Below are 19,995 nucleotides of genomic sequence, written 5' to 3'. Positions count from 1 at the left end.
GCAGAGAATTGAGCTAAAATAAAATTTAGTGATTAAAAGACAAAGCCATTAGCCAGTATTGATGTTTGGGTTTTGGTAGATCAGTGAAAAAGAAATCTACAGGTATCTATCATCCTATCTCCACATTACATTTCATTGTGAATATGGAAAATAGCCAAATTTTTAGGCCTTATTCAATACAAAGTAGGGCCCAATGAGGCCTTTCTTAAATAGCTATCCTCTTTTTTTCTAAGCAGAGTCACTTTTCATCTATATAGGAATTGTATTTCACATACACACACACACACACACACACACACACAGTCTGACCTTCCCCCATACAAGATAAAGAATTGTTTAAAATAGTGCTTTGTTTTGGTGTGCTCTGACAGATCGGTGTAAACATGGTTTTGTATGATTCAGACAAATTGAGCCCATTCTTGGAGATAAAAAGGTTTTCTTAGCTTTAGATATGGTCTCCAGATCTGAGTAATCTCATTTCTCTCTGCCCCTGATAACTCAGTCCCATCACTGGGCTGCTTCACCCAGTATCTTTTCCAGAGTTTCCTGCACTAGTGGACTTTGAAATACTAATTCATTGTAGCCATCTTGAAAAATGCTTCTACTTGATCTGATTATTGAAGTAGATACTATTGGAGATCCCAATCCACAAAGAACAACTTTTCAGCAGGCTGGAAAAAAAAAACTAACTTCCACATTGTAGGTACTTAACACATATGAATTCAATTGAATTTGTTCAAATGGCTTCAAATCTAGCTCCAGATATACTCTACTCAATAAAGTCATATTATGTGATCGAAAATGGATATTAGTTAATAATCAGCATCTACTTCATCTGTGTCAGAATTTCTATGAAATATTCACTATATACCTAAGTTAAGTAGAAGTAGCTGTGCCCTGAAAAGCATGCTGAAATGAGGACTTTCTTTGTGATTAGGGAAGGGTAATTAGGCCTTCCTCCAACTCCATCGTGCTTAGAAATTGATTTCCTCAAACTTTCTAAATCACTGAAGAGTTGCCATTCTGCAAGGAGTTTCTATACCAGGAGCTGAAATCATTGGTACAGATGCTCACACACCTGCACACCCAAAAAATTACTATTTATTTCCTTTAATCATCAGTCTTTCTTCTTTTTTCCATGTTTATTCAAGCAGGAAGATCATCCTAGATCTTTTCATTCTCTCCAAAATATATCAAATCTAAATAAGATATTGGATCTAAGATTCAAGAAGTGGTATCTTATTTAACCCCTCCTAATGCCCAAATGTTCCTCAAAGAATTAGAGAACCAAACTTCAATTAACTTAAGCTTTTATTAAGTAACTGTTATGTGTAAGACTCTATTGAAATTCTATTCTGATGCCCTATCACAGGACCAAAGTGACATTAGAATTTCAAAAGCTATGCTAATAAAGCTCAAGCCAGTTCTACTAACCTGGAATAATTTCCAGTTTGGTTATGAATTATGTGCTTGTCATCTAGACCACCCTAGCAATGTTTATAGGATCTTATCATTAAAGGGTTGACAACTAAGTAAGTAAGTAAGTGATGTTTTTATCCCTAGCAACAACTAATGGGGAGAGAGTAATAAAGGAGATAAAGACGGAGTCACAGATTGTTGAAGTATTGATGCATACACAAAGTGCTGTCCTGAAAAATGCCTATTCTCATCAGCCTTCTAAATTTCATCTATTGAAATCTCTAGTTTTTCCTTCTTTTCTATTTTCCTTCCCCTTTATCAGGAGGTTCCTGGGATTTGGGAGTCTTGTTGCTTTCTGGAGATCATTAAGTTTTTCTAACTTTCATAGATCCAACTCAATACTCCCATGAGGATTAGTAAAGTGGCTCAGGAGAAAGAAAACAGATCTCCAATGCCAACTGAGACCCAAGAGCTACATGAGGAAAATAAGCACCATCCCCAAAGATCATCATCTCAGGCTGGCAGCTCCCTCCAGGACATATGGCAGATATTGGATCTGGGATCTAGTCCTTCTGACTTCACCTCTCAAGATGACTCCATTCCAGGTAAGAAAAAATAGTGATCTACACAGAATGGGTTCTCTGTAAAGTTGGATGGTGAAGATGATAATGGTGTTGATGATAATGAAGATTATGTTGTTGTACCTGAGGCTGTTACAAAAACAAGTAAATGTTGTGTTTTCCTCTTATTTATAGGTTTATAGAGTTTAGAGCTGGAAGATATCACTTAGTTCAGCTACTCATTTTACAAATGAGAAAACTGAGGCCCTGAAAGATTAAATGGTTTCCCAAGGTGATAGAGAATAAGTAGGAGAACTGGTATTCAAATCACAAATCTATTTTTTCTTTCTGCTACCATAATGCTTCTGTTTATAAGGTTTTAAGTTGTTGGGTTTTTTTTAAATCATAGTTTTGTATCTCCCTTGTATTGCCTGAATATTAGCAATAGCAAATGGGAAGTACGGTCCAAAGAGCAGGGAAGGTCTCTTTCTTCTGCAGTGCTGTCTCTCACTGTGGCATGCACATAAATATTAAATATTAACTTACATTGTCTAAAATAGGGATCGTTAACTGAGTTGTAAAGAGTAGTCATTTGTCCGTAAGCAGGTTATGTGCTGTAATTTGTACAATACTTTCACCTTGTGAAAGGTAAGCACCTATCTATATCAATGAAATTCCATCTAGCCTGAACAGCCTAAGTAGCTCATACCTTACACTAGAGGTGCAGTGAGGCTCCAATTTGCATTAGACTTTTTCTTGTTAGACTTTTTCTCTACTCTCACTCAGACCATGCTTCTGGTGGAGACAGCATATAAATTGACATCCTAGCTCACAAATAGTAGATAAGCAGTAGATGGGTTGAAGTACATGAACGGAGCCTCCTGAGAAAAGGAGAGATATGTGTTAAAGCTACAGATGATAAGACAGAAAGATGGAGGAAGGGGACATGAAAGCTCTTTGGGGTCAGATGGAGATGTAAAAGCAGTGCATGAGTTGAAGAGGTGACTGATATTTAAACTGAATGTTTACATGTGTCCTATGTTTAGCTCATCTGGCTCATTTGGACAGCAGGTTGTTATTCTGTGTTGTCCTGAGTTCCTGACTGTAAATTAAACATTTGTATTTATTTAGACCAGGCGTTGTCAGTGACTTGAGAAATGGAAGTGGTGATTGGCTGTCCGGAGATCATGGAAGGTCAACTGACAATACGGTTGTTATTGCACCTGTACTGCAAAGTTTCAATGCAGTTTCCTAACCTTGAGCAACTTCCATTCAGATTAGAGACATTAGCTTCAAATTTTTACGGTAAACCAGAAATCAGTTATAGAGAAAGCATGATGAGGGCATAAAACCTGTAAAATCTAAGAGGAGGGAAGCACACATAAGAAAAGGCTCTTTTGCCCTGACTCTTGGGGCCTTGGTCTCAGGTGTGATACTTGCCAGTTCTAGGAGTATCCTAGAAGTAAGGGAACCCTGGGACGATATCTCTGAGCCTCTCAGCAGCAATACTAATAGAGCCAGCAGCTGGTGTTGATGCCTTATATTGGGTTTCTGTTAAAATCATCTAATAAATGTCACTTCTTTTTTTAATAGTATTTTTTCCGATTACATGTAAAGACAATTTTTTACATTCCTTTTTTACAAAATTTTGAGTTCCAAATTTTCTCCCTCCCTCCTTTCCCCCCTCCCTAAGATGGTAAGCAATTTGATATAGGTTCTAGATGTGCAATCATGTAAAATATATTTCCATAATAGTCATGTTGTGAAAGAAGAAACAGTTTGCAAAAAGAATTACAGTTTGCAAAGGAAAAAGAACACAAAAAGAATAAAGTGAAAACAGTATGCTTCTATGTGCATTCACACTCTATCAGTTCTTTCTCTGGATGTGGATGGCATTTTCCAGTTGATCATTGCACAATGTTGCTGTTACTGTGTACAGTGTTCTCATTGGGTCTGCTCACTTCACTTTTCATCTGTTCATGTAAGTCTTTCCAAGTTTTTCTGAAATCTGCCTGCTTGTCATTTCTTATAGCACAATATTCTGTTACATTCATATGCCACAACTTATTCATCCATTCCCCAATTGATGGATATCCCCTTAAGTTCAAATTTGCCACCATAAAAAGACTGTTACAAATATTTTTGTGCACATAGGTCCTTTTCCCTTTTTAATAATCTCTTTGAGATACAGACCTAATAGTGGTATTGCTGGGTCAAAGGATATGTACAATTTGATTGCGCTTTGGACACAATTCCAGATTGCTCTCGGGAATGGTTGAATCAGTTCACAACTCCACTAACAGTGCATTAGTGGGCCACTTTTCTCACATCCTGTCCAACATTTATCATTTTCTTTTCTGTCATATTAGCCAATCTGATAGGTGTTAAGTGGTACCTAAGAGTTTTAATTTGCATTTCTCTACTTAATAGTGAGTAAATGTCACTTCTTAAGGAGGCAGAGTAGATTATTGGAAAGGTAGCTAGATGTGGAAGGAGAAGATCTAGGCTCAACTCTCAGCTTGTGTGACACTAGGCAATTCTCTTATCCTCTCTGAAAAATGAGGAGATTGGGCTAGATGGCGTCTAAGGCCTCTTCCCCATCTAATTCTATGATCCTGTGATATTCAGGTGACAAGTGTCCTTATACAAATAGCCCTATTGCAGTTCTAGGAGATATCACCACAAATCTGGGGATAGCTACTGCTTGAGATTTCTTTTTAATAACCCTATTTTTTCCATGAAAGTTTAGACATGATCTAGGTGCAGGGGTAAGGAACGTGAGGCATCAAGGCCATAGGTGGCCCTGTAGGCCCTCAAGTGTTGCCCTTTGACCGAATCCAAACTTCACAGAACAAATCCCAATTTTTGTTTCTGTGAAGTGTTGGATTCAGTCAAAAGTGCCACAGTTGAGGACCTAGAAGGCCACATGTGGCCTTGAGGCCACCAGTTCCCCACCCCTGAATTCTAGAGGGAACCTTGAGGGGAAAGAAGAGTACGGAAAAGCCCTGCCTTCTGAGAGTATCTTTAAGTAGCGTCCCTAGTGAGGGGGATGCCCATCAGCTGGGGAATGGCTGAATGAGTTATGGTATGTGAATGTGATGGAACACCATTGTGCTGTAAGAAGTAACAAAGAGGGGCAGCTAGGTAGCACAGTAGATAGAGCAGTGGCCCTGGAGTCAGGAGGACCTGAGTTCAAATTTGGCCTCAGGCACATAACACTCACTAGCTGTTGACTGTGGCCAAGTCACCTGACCTCAATTGCCTCACCAAAAAAAAAAAAAAGAAATGATAAAGGGGGTGTTTTCAGAGAAACCTGGGAATACTTACATAAACTGATACAAAATGAAGTGGACAGAACCAGAACAATTTACAAAGTAACAGCAATATTGTAAGAATAATCAACTGTGAAAGACTTAGTAACTCTGATCAATGCAATGACTCACCGCAATTCCAGAAGACTCATAATAAAAAATACTGTTTACCTCTTGATAAAGAAGTGATGGATTCAGAGTACAGATTGAAGCATTTTTTTTTCAGAACATGGCTAATGTGGAAATTTTTTTTCATGACTTCATATTTGTAATGGGTCTTACACTTCTTGCCTTCTCAGTGGATTGGGGAGAGAGAGAATTTAGAACTGAAAATAAAATTGAATTAGAAAAAAAATAAATGCAGCATATTTAAAATATGAAAAAAAAAAAGCAACCCTAGCAGATGCTGAGAGACCCACTATGATAGCTTCTCTTCTTCCTCAGGTCAAGACTTCTTTATTTCCAGAAAAGCTAGCCTGGCTCAATATTTCTTAAACTGAGGTTGAGATTTTTCCAGGATATCACAAAGGAATATTAAAAGAGGCTATCGTTACAGAATTTAATTGCACTTCTAGGAGGTGATAGGAATGTGAGGCTTAACATTCAACAACTAAAGGGTCATATACCAGACTGTCTCAGTGGCCCAAAGCATATATCCTGTTGTTACAGAACGCCTGTAACTGAGAAGGAGCTAGGTTTAGTGGATGAAGAGCTGGCACCCAAATCAGGAAGACCAGAGTTCAAATCTTGTCTTTGATACACACTGGCTTTGCTATGCTTGGCAAGTCACTTAAGGTCGTCTATACTTCAGCTCTAAAACTGTAAGTTAGTAGCTTGTTTGCATTGATAGAGGTAGTTTCTTTACCAGGAATTCCCTACATCAATAAATTCACAGATTCAAAAAAAAGAAATGACTGAAAATGAATTTTTTCCTCTATTACACTTCCCTGGGAATATCACAGTCAGCTTCAGTAGTTGGTAGAATTTCAGTACTTGTGGTCTTTTAGGTCCAGTAATGTTTTGTTTGGTTTTGGTTTTGGTGGATATTTTTTCATTTTAGTTGACAAAATTTTCCAAGTTATTAACAGTAGGCTTTTTTTTTGCTCAATTTGATTGGAGGGCTCTTTATCTCTCATATATTTTAAACATAAAACTAAACCCAGACACAATCCAACTTACTCAACAACAGCTTCCCCTTTCATCCTAAGAAATCATTAATAGGGTCCAGCAACATGATTCCCACTCCCCACTGCAATCTGCACTGTGGAAAGCCATTCTCCCCTCCCCTCTCCCAACAATATGTCTTTCTCAGTTACTCCACTCACTGGAGTTCTTTATGTATTTTTATATAATCCTATATAAATTTCATCTAGGCTTACAGAAATCAGAGCCAAGCTAGAAATTAGGTTTGGGAAAGAGACAACAGTTGGATGGGGCTGGGTGGGAGGGAGAAATCTGGCTCAAGAAGCAGGAGAAATAGGAGGACCTTACTTCCTACCTGCTTGTTGGTGTCTCCACACAAACGTCACCCCATCCATCAAATCTATCCAAGATACAGTAAGGTGAGGCATGCTCCCTCTCCTATCTTCTTCTACTAACATTATGTCCTTGTTTGTCATTCGTTCTTGAAGAGATAGGTCTAGTAATGTTTTGAACAATATAGCATGGTAGGAGTAATCCCCTTCCCACGTGAAAGTTAGCTTAGTTTTTCCTTAAAAGGTATTGAGACTTAGGGGCAGGTAGGTGGCACAGTTGGATGGAACACCAGCCCTGGAGTCAGGAGGACCTGAGTTCAAATCTGACCTCAGACACTTAACATTTACTAGCTGTGTGACCCTGGGCAAATCACTTAACCCCATTGCCTAGCCAAAAAAAAAAATGTATTAAGATGTTAAGAGTTGTTTGGCTCAGGGAACTAAAAGCTTACATTCTTGAGGTCATTTCTTTATCTCGTGAGTACAGTATAGCCTCAAAGAGCTCTAGGGGTGCTCTGACTGTTGACTGAAATCAAGATAGGCAACTCAGGTAAGGGAACTCTCAGCTGAATCAGTTTGAGGTGTCCTCAGTTCCTAACCTTGTAGAATTTTCTTCTGTTTTGGCTAAGCTGATCTCTCTTTGTTAACTGTTGAATGACTTACAATAAAGGTGTCAAACTCACTGGGCAAACAGCCTGCAAAACTTTAGAGTTTCTCAGAGCCAGATTAAAATATAATTGGGAAATGTTTAACAAAATAATAATAATAATACAGTATAACATAGATAATGCTAATTTGTGATTTTCTAAGTCAATATGGCTCTATTTCTATTTGAGTTTGACACCTTTCACTTAACAAGAGTCTCGTTTTGTTCCATTTTCAAACCTAAACTACCAGGGAACTAGCTGGAGTCAGGGCTACCTTAGAATGTATTAGGAGAAATAAACAGGAACTATACGATCAGCTGTTAATTTTTTTTGGTTGTGTTTTTTTTTTAAATCTGACAGTATAATGACCACATAGGAGTCAAAACAAGAGTTGCGGCCAGAGACAAGTTACAAAGATCACATAACACCATTCTTTCCAGTAGATTCTGACCAGTAATCAGGATTGTACATTTGGGGATTCTGCTTTAGTTATGTTTGTCTCAGATGGCAGTTATTCTGGCTTCATATATTTGGAGGGCTGTCCTATGGAAAACTAACTAGACTTTAATTCTATTTGGCCCCAGATAGTAAAACCAGGAGTCGTAAGTGGAATTTGCAAAGGAGCAAATTTAGGCTCCATATAAGGAATAAAAGTAGAATGATAACCCTCACGAAGTAGTAAGTTCCCCTTCATTGAAGGTTTTTAAGCAAAATTTGGATGACCACTCACCAAGTATTACAGAGGAGATTCTCTTTCATCTCATTTGGACTAGATGACCTCTAAAGTCCTTCCCAGCTCTGACATCTCTTGATTCTGTTACCTGATTCTAAGAGAAGTAGCTTAGTCTGAAATCTTGTTTAAAACTGCTTCTGCCATTAAATACAATTTAGGTTCTTCAAAGTAACCATTCAAAATCAGTTTGAGGCAAATAATAGTTTACATTCTATTTCAGTTCAGATTCAGCTCAATATCTTCACCTCTGTATTTTGTACAGGGACTTTCAAGGTACCTGTAAACTAAGAATTGACTCCTACCTCATGCCCTCTCCTGAATGTGCTAAATTCAGCAGTTTCTTAGCAATTAATAATATGGGACTTATTTATTTGAGAATTCTAATGAAGTAGTCTGTGCCCTGGATATTAAAATGTTCAAGAGATTTAAGATTTAATATCTCCAACCTTGAAGGTTTCTAGTAACTCCTATAATCATGGACTCTGGACAACTTAGTGATTCTTCTTCCTCATTGTTGGACTTCATATTAAAACGTTCCTTTGTCAAAGACAGCATGGTACTTATGTCTTAAAAATACTAAGAAATGTAGTGTGATATAGTGAATAAATAAAACGTTTATTAACCACTTAGTATGTGCAAAGCCCTGTAAGATAGTCACTGTTCTCAAGATACTCACATTCTAATGGGAAGTTATTCATTCATTCCATTCATAAGGAAAGTTTCAGGTACAAGTTAGATGAAAAAGTGCCATGGTCCTTAAGGGTGCAGCAGCAAAGTAGATGTTAATGCTTCTATTTAATGTCATTCCCAGTAATAAAATCATATCTGTTTCTGATTTTGAACATCCTTTTCTGTAGCTAGGGCTGTAACACCTGCAGGAGCAGTGGCCAGGCCACATCTCCACAGAGACTGATTCTCAGCATAGTGGCTGTGTGGACACAGGGCTGGAAGCATTGCTTTTCCCAAAGCTTTTAGGATCAGGGTCCTGGTGATCAAGGTGGTGGTGGTAGTTTGACTTGCTTGGCAATGCTACCTCCTGTCTCTCCCTCAGAGTGTCTTGCAGCTTATGCTAGGCTGGTTTGCCTGCCCTGTGTATTGTAGTTGGTGAGGATGGCTGGCCCCTTATCTATAGCAGTTGCTTTCCTGGAGGATAGTTATGAGGGTCATATAAGGGTGATCTAGGTAAGGGGGGAAAGGGGTGAGAGGTGCTGTTCCTGGGGCTCTTGTACCCGTCAGTCAAAAGTACACTGGCTTTGGAGCTAGAATCCTTCATCTATAAAATAAGGGAGGAGAGGGGTGGTGAGTGGACTAGATGGCCGCTGAAACCCTTTCCAGCTCAGTCAGTCAGCAACAAGCATTAATTAAGTATACCTACTATATGCTAGGTGTACTATGCTAGGCAATGGGGATACAAAGACAAAGGAAAATAAGTCTCTTTCTTCAAGGAGCCCATATCTTAGTAGGGGAGACAACACATACATATATGCTGTATAAAAAAAATGTGGAAACAAAATTTTAAAAAATGCGTAACACTCCCTTGCATTTTACTACAATTACTCATACTCATGGACTGAATCCTGAAGACAGCTGCAAACTCCCAATTCAAGAGTATGTACTGGGGCAGGTAGGTGGCACAATGGATAGAGCACCAGCCTTGAAGTCAGGAGGACCTGAGTTCAAATCCAGCCTCAGACCAAACACTTGACACTTAATAGCTGTGTGACCCTGGGCAAGTCACTTAACTCCAATTGCTTTAAAAAAAAAAAAGAATATATAGCATGGCATCACCCTCCTAAGACTGGCTATCAGAGATATACCATACCTTTGCATGATTGCTCCAATTGATGAGTTCAGGGTGTACCCCAAGAATGTTGAAGTATCACCTGAAATGATGAGGAATAGACCCGTGGGTACCATTATTCTGCAAGAATTCACTAGGATAGTTCTCCAACTTAAAGAAAGGCATTTATTGGGGTAATGCACCCAAGCAGGCCTGCTTCTCCATGGGAGAGACAGAGCCTAGGCAGTGAGCCCCGTCACCCCAACGGAGGCAGCGCAGCCCTGCTTCCCATAGGAGGCAAAGGCGGTTATTGGGGTTAAGTCCCTGGTTAAATACAATTTTATGGAAGAAAGGGAAGGGGGACAAGAGAATGGGAGGAGAGGATATCAGGTCAAGGAGAATAGGAAAGGGGGAAGGGAAGGACTACTCCGGGATGTCATGTACTAGATAACAGGAAAGGGGAGGGGAAGAGTTGCTCTGTAATGTCAGGTAAGGGGATGCTTTGTGAAAGCACACAGAGTAAGTCCACAGTGGGGGGTTTCAATGCATAGTCTTCTTTGATCAGTTTTCTGGCCGGTCATGCCCTGCATCTTATCTTATATCTCATATCCTGCATCCTGCTTGCTCCATCTGCCTCAAGTACTCCCATCTGCCACACCTTATCACAATCTAACTTCATTTGAAGTGGTATACTGCATTTTTCCACCACCACCAAACTTTCTTTCTGGTCTTCTGAAAGCATCTTTGCCGTGTGACTTCAGGTTTTATAGACTTTGAATTTTGTACATTTCCAAAAGCAGTGCAATTAAGATTTTCTAGCAATCTACCTCCCTTTTCTACTTTAGGTGCCTGCCGGTGCTATAATGTTTTCAGTTATATTTCTGACCCAGACATCTCATGTTTCTTCCCCAGAAGGAACTGTTTGAACTTCTAAAAATCCTAACTTAGGCCTGTGGTTCCACAGTGGTACAACACTGCCAGCTATTGAAATCTGTCCCTGCATTTGGTGCTTTAAATGGCTATTTCAGATCAATCTTGATAATCTGTTTCCAAATACTTCCTCATTTAGGGCAGCTGGGTGGCACAGTGAATAGAGCACTGGCCTTGGAGTCAGGAGGACCTGAGTTCAAATGTGGCCTCAGACACGTAACAAATACTTACTAGCTGTGTGATCCTGGGCAAGTTATTTAACCCCATTGCCTAGCAAAAAACAAAACAAATACTTCCTCATTCCTTTTGAATTTTAACGTTATGAAGTATTCTCTCACCTTCTGTGAGAGGTCTGATAATCAATTTCCAAGTACTTTTTTCTATCTCACCCAGAGTTTTAGAAAGGTCCATATTCTCAAGTGACTTACAGGAAAAAGTGGTTTTTGTCTTTTCATATCACTTAATGTCTTTATATCCCCCAGCGTATCAATAGCATTTTGCAAAATGCTGTTGATATCCTTGTCTCTTTAGTTCCATGTTACTCCTTTAACTAGTTCTCTGTGTGACTGCAGGTACATTGCTAGGCTCCAGTGCTCTAGAGAAGCAGTAGGCATATTGCTTATGTCAGCCTCTATATCTGTAATGGGTGCGGATACTCGTATATCAATATTCAATCCTGTTTAAGTTATCTCAAAGAAACTTACCCAACTTCCAAAGGAAACATACTATATAACAAAAGAGAAAAAAAATTGGGCTTTAGCTCAATTCCCACAGATCCACTCCAGCAAAAACCTAAAATTTATACTATACTGAATAATAATCAAGAAATCTAGTGAGAAATGACCCCAGAACTGCACAAAAAAGTAGCTGGAAGTCCGTAGGCAAAAGGGGTCCCACCAATGCCAGGAATAAGAGAGCCAGATACACTGGTAGGAAGCAATCTATGCCTTGGGGACAAATTCACTATCTCTGTAGGTTAACTCAGTTGTTTGCCTCCCCTTTTCATATCCAAATGAGCTGTTCACAACCTTCTCTTCCTTTATCTGATATAAATAAGCCTATTCAAAGTTTTTTATATACTACGTGAGGTGTAGAATCTGTTACTTGCCACTTACGTCCTGCAAATTTGCCAAAGTCTGAAAAGGGCACAGCTTTACAGTACAAAACAGATATAAAGTAACCTTGAAGTGAATATGCTGTTAGCTGGGCAGATTAGGAAAGGCCTTATGTTGAAGGTAATACTCAAACTGAGTCTTAATGGAAATCAGAGATTCTAAGAAGCTGAGAGTGGGGGGTCAGAAGGGAGAGCATTTCAGGTTGGGGGGATGGTGGGAGAGGGGAACAGTCAGAGCAGGGGCAGAAAGAGGAAGAGCATCCCATGTGACGAGCAGCAAAAAGACTAGTTTGCCTTTACTGTAGAGTTATTGGAGGAGAGACTGGAAAGTGGGATGAGACTAGATTGTAAAGAGCTTTAAATGAAAAAAAAAAAGTTATATCTCATCCTTGGAAGAACAGGGAACCTCTAGAGTTTATTGAGTAGTGGAGTAGCATGGTCAGAATTTGATGGCTTTGTGATGCAGTGGGGAGAGGCCTGAAGCACAGAACCCAATTAAGAGATTGTTGCAGTGATCTAGGCAACAGGTAACAAGATCCAACAGTCACACTAGGTTCCATCTGTGCCTTTGCTCTGGTTGTGAATGGGAAGTAGGTAATAGATGTGACAGATGTGATGGAAGTATAAACTACAAGATTTGGCGATTGGTTGTAAGGAAAGCGAGGGGAGAGTCAAGGGTGATACTGAGGTTGTAAATCCGAGGTGACTGGAAGGTTAGTGGTACTGTCCCCTGAGATGCAGAAGTTTGAAAGAATGTGTTTGGAGAGAAAAACAATGTGTGTTCTGTTCTAGATGTTTTGAATTTGAAATAAGTTTGGGACATACAGTTTGAAATGAACCATAGGCAATTGGTGATTTGCTACTGGATGTGGAATTGGAGTTTAGGAGAGAGATAAGGGCTGGACATATAGCCCTGGAAACTATCTACATGGAAATTTTTATTCAACCCAAGGGAATTGATGAGTTTACCAGGTGAGAGCCAAGGCATTTTCTCTAGACTGAGGGAAAAGAGAAGAGGGCCCAGGACAAAGCCTTACAAGTATGCTTACAGTTAGGTGGGAAGACTTAGCAAAGGTGACTGAGACACAATAGTCAGAAAGGTGGGAAGGAGAACCAAGAGAGAACAGTGTTACAGAAACCCAGAGTAGAGCAAATATCCAGGAAGAGGAGTCAACAGGAACAGGGGTCAGCTGCTTCAGAGACCTCAAGAACTCTGAGAAAAGGCCATTAAATTCTGCACGTATGTGATGATTGTTAGCTTTGGAGAGGGCAATTTGAGTTGCTTGATGAGGTCAGATGCAAAGGGTTGTGAAGAAATTATGAGAATAAATGGAGGAACTGAATGTAGGTGGCTTTTTTAAGAAGGTTGGGCAAGAAAGGGAGAAATATTTAGTGAGAGTTTTGTAAGAGTGTGGAGAAAATTAGGCACATTTATTATCTGCAAGGAAAGAACCTTGAAGAATAGATAAGGGTAATAGTAGTAGGTATAATCTTCTGAAGAAGACAGGAAGGGATGGGAACAAGGGTACATGTAGATGGGTTGACCTTGGCAAGGAGAAGGGCCACCTCTTCATCAGTTACTGTAATAAAGGTAGTTTGATACCAAAGTGTTACAAAATATAGAGCACGAGGGAAGAGTAAGCTCATGGTAAATAGCATCCATTTTATTGATAAGGTATGAGGGCAGGTCCTAATCTGAGAGCGTGGGAGTGGGGTGCTGTGAGAGATTTGGGTAAAGAAGAAAAGGTTTGGAGCAGTCTCTCTGGTAAGTGGAATGATTATCGAGGAAAGAGCAGAAGGATTGCCTTGGTGTAGTAAATGCATGGAAGATCATGTAACAAACTCACAGTGGATCCATAGTGGATTGTGTAACTTCTTCCCGCTCTGTTCAGGAGCACTCGAGTAGGAGCAGAGGAGGCAGATGGTGAGATTAATCCAGTGTTAGCAGTTGTCAGGGTGTGAGCAGTGATAAGACACTGGAGTAAGGGATTTGAGAGTAGTTAACAGAAGGGTCAAGATTGAGAAGGGAGGAGCAGGGAAGATGGCTTGGGAAAGCATTGAAGGATAGAAGATTTGGAGATCATAGTGATGGCAAGAATAGTCTTAGAAAAAGCCTAAACAGATGGAACTGACAGGATATTATAATAAGTTAAAGGAATTTTCAGAGTTCTTGATTATAGAAGTGGAAAACTTGTAGAGTGATGGCAAGATCAAGGGTATGACCTACACATAATACCTGTGTGTAGCTGAGGGAGAGTAGAGGAGGTGAGACATGAAAGGAACTGGAATGTGAGGATGTTTGGGAGATCAGCATGTGTGTTGAAGTTACCTAGTATAAGGACAACATTTAGAAGACAGAAAAATATTGAATCAGACATTGAACTCATTGCAAAAGAGAGAATGTTCTCCAGCCCACAAGGATATGTATTGGGTGAAAAATGTAGAAGGAACCTCAAAGAGGGAAGAGGCTCCTGAGCCTCTTGGCAGAGAGTCTGGAAACAGCATTGGGAGCAAGGAGTATTTTGATTCCCATTCAAGAACCTATATGTTAGGAGTATATGAGAGAAAGTACAACCAGTACTGAAAAGATGCCAGGGATTCAGAGTCATCTGGGGGAACCATGTCTCTGTGAGTGGCAGAAGATGGAAGGAGAATCTAAAGTAGAAAAAGAAGTCTAAAATGAAAGGAAGTTTTCCATCACAGCTCTGCTTTCTAGTGACAGTCATCACCTGTCTGGCTGTCCTAGCATGGCCCCTACAACAGCCTGATCTGTCTCATGGAGTTCTTCCCAGTGGAGGCCTGAGTCTGGTCTGAGTTCTGGATTTTTACCCATCAGTGGCCTGGCCTAAGTCTGTGATCTTTGATCTTATGATTTTAGGACCTGGGCTTTAAGTCCTGTCTGTGCCTTGGACACATTACCCCTGGCTCTTAGTGTCTTCCTCTGAAAAATGAGAAGATTGAACTAGAAGATCTTTTAAGATCCCTTCTAGGTCTAAGTCTTATCATGAGTTAAGGCCAAGAACTTTCCTTATGAACATTTAGGTTGGTAACAATAAGAATAGTTCATATTTATATGGTGTTCTTTATAAAATGCCCGTGAAGTAAGTATTCCAAGTATTATCACCCATTTTACTAATGAGGAAACTGAGGCAAAAGATTGCTCAAGGTCACACAGGTACTGTGTAAGTAGCAAAGCCAGAACTTGAATCCTAATCTAGTGCCCTTTCCATAGCATTATGCTAAGGGATTCACTTCTTGGAACATATAGTACCACAAACCAGACAATAACTTGATTCCTTTCTTCCAGGTCAGTAAGTTTATGTAAAATCAGATTGTTGGAATGCCAATATTCATAGTGTAATAATCACCAAAAACATTTTTTCCTGTGTTTGAATATATTATCTTCTGCTGACACCAAATAGTGAAACCACCATCACTGAAATAGAGCCATGGGTAACTTAAAATGCAGTACTCATATAAATATATCTAGTAGTTCCACAGAGTGGTTAAAGCTGGAAAGTGAAAGAAGAATAGACCTGGTAGAAAGATGTTAGAGAAATTTAGAAAGGCACAATGAAATTAATGAAATCAAAACCAGATTTTTTTAATTATAAAGCTCCATTCCAGTTTTCTCAAGTGAATTTAAATGTCTCTAACAAAATATACTACCTCTTGACCATTCAGAGGTTCATCTTATAGTCTGAATTATATAGGCTTTTTGTTTCTCTTCCTTCTTCTTCCTGTTGCCTACCTTTTAATGCTTTAAACTCCTAGTTAGTAACTCCAGTAGAGGGTATACAAGGAAAACTCAGATTGGAGAAATTCTCAACAATTGAATTGTTCAGGACCAGGAATAACTAAAAGCAAAAGCTTTGGCTAACTACTTGTCTGGTCCATGTTCTGCACTTGCTTCTGAGACTGACCGTGACTGCCACCATGTCAGCAACACTTTAGTGCCATTGATTACCAATGTATTCTCCTGCATGATATTGGAATTGAGCAGAAGTAACGAGGGTGAATGGGACGAGAAGGCACCACAGACAGGTCCCAATTAGTACAAATAGCAAATTCTGTAATGTGGTTGCATCATTCACATTTCCAATACATATTTCCATTGGTCTGGAACTAGTTGCCATATGTTAATATATGTTATAACTTTGGATAGCACGAATTCGAATAAGGTGACCACTTCATTGGATTTGTTATTCATACTAATTAGGACTTAGCTTTATATGCTCATTTCAGTTACCATATTCTAAGCCATCACTATTTATAACCACTTATAGCCACCACCACTGTGATGATATGATACCAAAAAGCACAAGCTGTCACTCTCAGTTAAAAAAAAAAGAGAGAGAGAACAATTCTTTGTGTAGGAGATACATGAATGTGTCATTAATAGTAAATCAGGACAATACCTGGTGTACAGTTGTGGCAATAGTGAACACATTAGTACACATCTACATTAGTGATAAGCGGGTCAAAAGACAAGGGTCAAGGGTGTGGCAAGTGCTACAGGAAAATTGAACAAGGTGGGGCAGGTGAGCAGGGTCAGGACAAAACAGTATGTCCCAAGAACTTTGATTTCCAGATTCTACCTAAAATGGTCCAGATCCAAATGGGTAAAGGCCAGGTCAACGGAATGATACTGTTTCTTAATAGATTTTCTGCAACATAAACATTTAAACAATTTTTGATCTATGGCCCTAACAACTTTTGGTCCACTTGTATAAGGTATGGTTAGGAGGAGGAAGTTAGAACTACTAATTAAAATGAGTTTCTTGGATTACGTATTTTATGTACATGTGGTGGAGAGAGTGCCAAAGCTGAAGTCAAGAAGACCTGAATTAGCTGTGTGACTCTGGGCAAGTCACTTAACCCTGTTTGCCTCAGTTTCCTCTATAAAATGAGCTGGAGAAGGAGATGGCAAACCGTTCCAATATCTTTGCCAAGGAAACCCCAAAATGGGGTAGCAGAGAGTCAGGCACAACTCAGCAACAACAACATGTGTCTTCCGAGTGTAGATTATTGAGACTGTAAATGATTGAATTGTACACTGTCATTACTTTGTGAAAAATAATCCATTACACAAATATGTCACCTTTAGATAATACTCTATGGTTGGAAAATATTTTACACAAAATTATCTTGTTTAATTCTTACAACAACCCTATAAGGAAATTATGTCAGATCTAATAATCCTCACTTTACAGATGAAACGACTGAAATCCACAAAAGTTAAATGACTTGTCCAAGATCACACAGCTAGTAAATGACAGAGCTAGAACTCAAACCCAGGATTTTTTATGTTGAGTGTTTTTTCTACTATACCATATTACCCATAAAATAATTGTGAATTCAGGAACAGCTCTCTCCCACAGCTAATCCAATAAAGGTCAGGAAAAAAGCACCAGACCAAGTGGTGGTTGAAAAATTCAAGAAGAAACTGAAATGTATCATTTTTCTAATCCAGGTCAGCACAAGGAGATTGACAGAGGCCTGCAGGCTCTGGGGAAGGAGTTTAGCCAGAAAGGTTGACACAAAGACTCAGGCAAAGGGCCTATGGCTGTGTACAGGGTGAAGAACAGGAAGAAGAGTGAGTCAGTAGCTATGTTGTTCTGATCAGAAAGAGAGGTCATGGATCCAGCTATGCTGGAGGATAGAACCTGTAGCTAAAGCTGCAGAGCAGGATGAGCTCTTCTCACTGATTGCAGAGCAGGATTGTACATAAACCTACAGTCCTGGGCTGAAGACTACAGCTGCGTAGCCGTTATGGGCAGAGAGGGTAGACAAAGAGTAAGCCTACAATATAGAACCCGAATAGCCTTCCAGCAAGCTTACCTTTGCCAGGGCCAACAACTGGCTACAAGGTCAACTAGAAATCCCGGAAGAAATGAAATTAGTTGTAAGAAGTATAAGTTAAATGAGAAATTTAGAGGAAAAGATTAAAAAAGAAATAAGAGCTCTAGAGTAAAGAGTTACAAAGATAGTTAAGAGTTTAATACAGAAGTTGTAAACCTTACCCAAGTAATGAACTCCTTGGAAATTAGAATGGGTAAAATAAAAGGTTAATGACTCCATGAGACAAGAGATATTAAAACAAAGTCCAAAGAAACTGAAAAAGAGAAAATGCAAGTATCATGTATCAAAAACAAATGATCTGTAAAAGAGGTGAAAAAAATGCAAGTATCACTAGACTATCCGAAAGCCATGATAAAAAAATGGAGCCCGGATGTCATAATTCTAGAAATCATAAATGAAAACTGTTCAGACCTATTAGGACTTATACAAATTATGAAAACTGTAGTACACTGATGCCCAAGTACACACTGCCACCAAAGTAATTTTTCTTAAATATGGATCTGACAATGTAACAGCTCTACTCAGTCAACTTCTATGTATTCCTAATGCCTTTAAGGTAAAATGTATACTTCTCTGTTTAACTTCTAAAGCCTGACACACCTTTGTCCTAACCTATCTTTCAAGCTTCATTGGACATTGCTTCCCCTCACATACTATGGGACTGTCCAAACTATCCTTCTTTCTGTTACTTTTATATGGCACTCCATCTCCATACCTGGAATTCACTTCCTCTTTATCTCCACCCCATTGAGTCTCACTCTTCCTTTAGGACACAGCTCAAGAACCATCTCTGCATAAAGCCTTTTCTGATTTCCCCAACAACTAGTGCTCACCTTCCCTCCCAAGCTCCATTGAATTTACCTACTTTTCATATATTTGTATTAACTTTATGATTATACTGTATGTATATTTTATATGTACTTGTCTCAACTCCATTAGAATGTAGGTGCTTTGTGAATAAATATTATTTCACTTTTGGACTTGTATCCCCTGCCTCCATCCATAGTATTTAATAAATACTTCATTCATTGATTGATAAAGTAGAGGAAAAACCAGTCATCTCCCAAAACCCAAAATCAAAGTTCCCAGGAGCAGAAGAGTCAAAATCCAGAGCCACCAGGTCAAAGAAAAATTTCTACAAGCAGCCAGAAAGAAAAAGGTCAACTACCAAGGAGCCATACTTGGGATCACACAACATTTGGCAACTAACAGTAAAATGGAGAAGATGGGATACACTATTCCAAAGGACAAAAGGTATAAGCTTACAACCCAGAATAACTTAACCAGCAAAGTTAAGTAAGATTATACTTACTGGGAGAAAATAAACCTTTAATTAAATAGATGTATAAGCATTCCTGATAGAGTTGAAAGAAATATAAAAGAATAAATATGGAAGAGTAATCAGAAGGAATTGAACAAGGATGAAGTCTTTATATTCTAATAGGTGGAGAAGAGGACAGCTAGGTGGTTCGGTGGATAGAGTGCTGGGCCTAAAGTCAGGAAGAACTAAGTTCACATCTGGCCTCAGGCACTTTCTAGCTCTGTGACCCTAGGCAATCACCTTCATCCTGTTTGCCTCAGTTTCCTCATATGTAAAATGAGCTGGAGAAGGAAATGGCAAACCACTCTAATCTCTTTACTAAGAAAACCTCAAAAGGGCTCATGGAGAGTTGGCCATGACTGAAATGACTCAATAACAACAACAGTTTTTATTGTCACATGCAAGATCATGATTGCTATCACTGCTTTTTTGAGTTCAGCTGGAGTATGATAGCCTTTTCTCTAGTTCTTTATATTAACTCTATGTGAATCTTTATTTCTAGTATATTCTTATAAAAACGTATTGTTGGATTCTGCTTTCTAATCCATTCTGTTATTCTTTTTTGTGTTATTAGTGAATTCTTCCCATTCAAATGCACAGTAATGTTTTCTTGGCAAAGATACTGGAGAAGCAAACAGGAATTAGTGACTTGCCCCGGACATACAGCTAGTAAGTACCTCAGGCCATATTTGAACTCTGGTTTTCCTGACTCTAGACCTGGCAGTCTATCCACTGTGCTACTTAGCTGTCCTGACAAATAAAAATAAACTTGATTAAAACCACGTAAACAGGGAAATTAAATCCTGCTTAAGGGCACTACAGAAAACAAATCATCGTCTATAC

General features: G+C 39.1%; 1 protein-coding gene across 3 annotated transcripts in view; it reads left to right on the top strand.

Moving 5' to 3' along the window:
- Positions 1 to 19,995, top strand: part of CCDC57 (coiled-coil domain containing 57) — a 260,478-nt gene that overhangs the window by 184,141 nt on the left and 56,342 nt on the right. For all 3 annotated transcript variants that reach the window (XM_021000950.2, XM_021000949.2, XM_021000948.2), the window contains one exon: positions 1,808 to 2,024. In XM_021000950.2, the coding sequence (XP_020856609.1) occupies positions 1,808 to 2,024 (217 nt within the window). The remainder of the gene's footprint in view (positions 1 to 1,807; positions 2,025 to 19,995) is intronic.

Source organism: Phascolarctos cinereus, unplaced genomic scaffold (assembly GCF_003287225.1).
Source record: "Phascolarctos cinereus isolate Bilbo 61053 unplaced genomic scaffold, phaCin_HiC Scaffold_5;HRSCAF=322, whole genome shotgun sequence".
NCBI classification, from domain to species: Eukaryota; Metazoa; Chordata; class Mammalia; order Diprotodontia; family Phascolarctidae; genus Phascolarctos; species Phascolarctos cinereus.
Note: the sequence above shows the minus strand (reverse complement) of the source record. Positions and strands in the feature narration are given on the sequence as shown.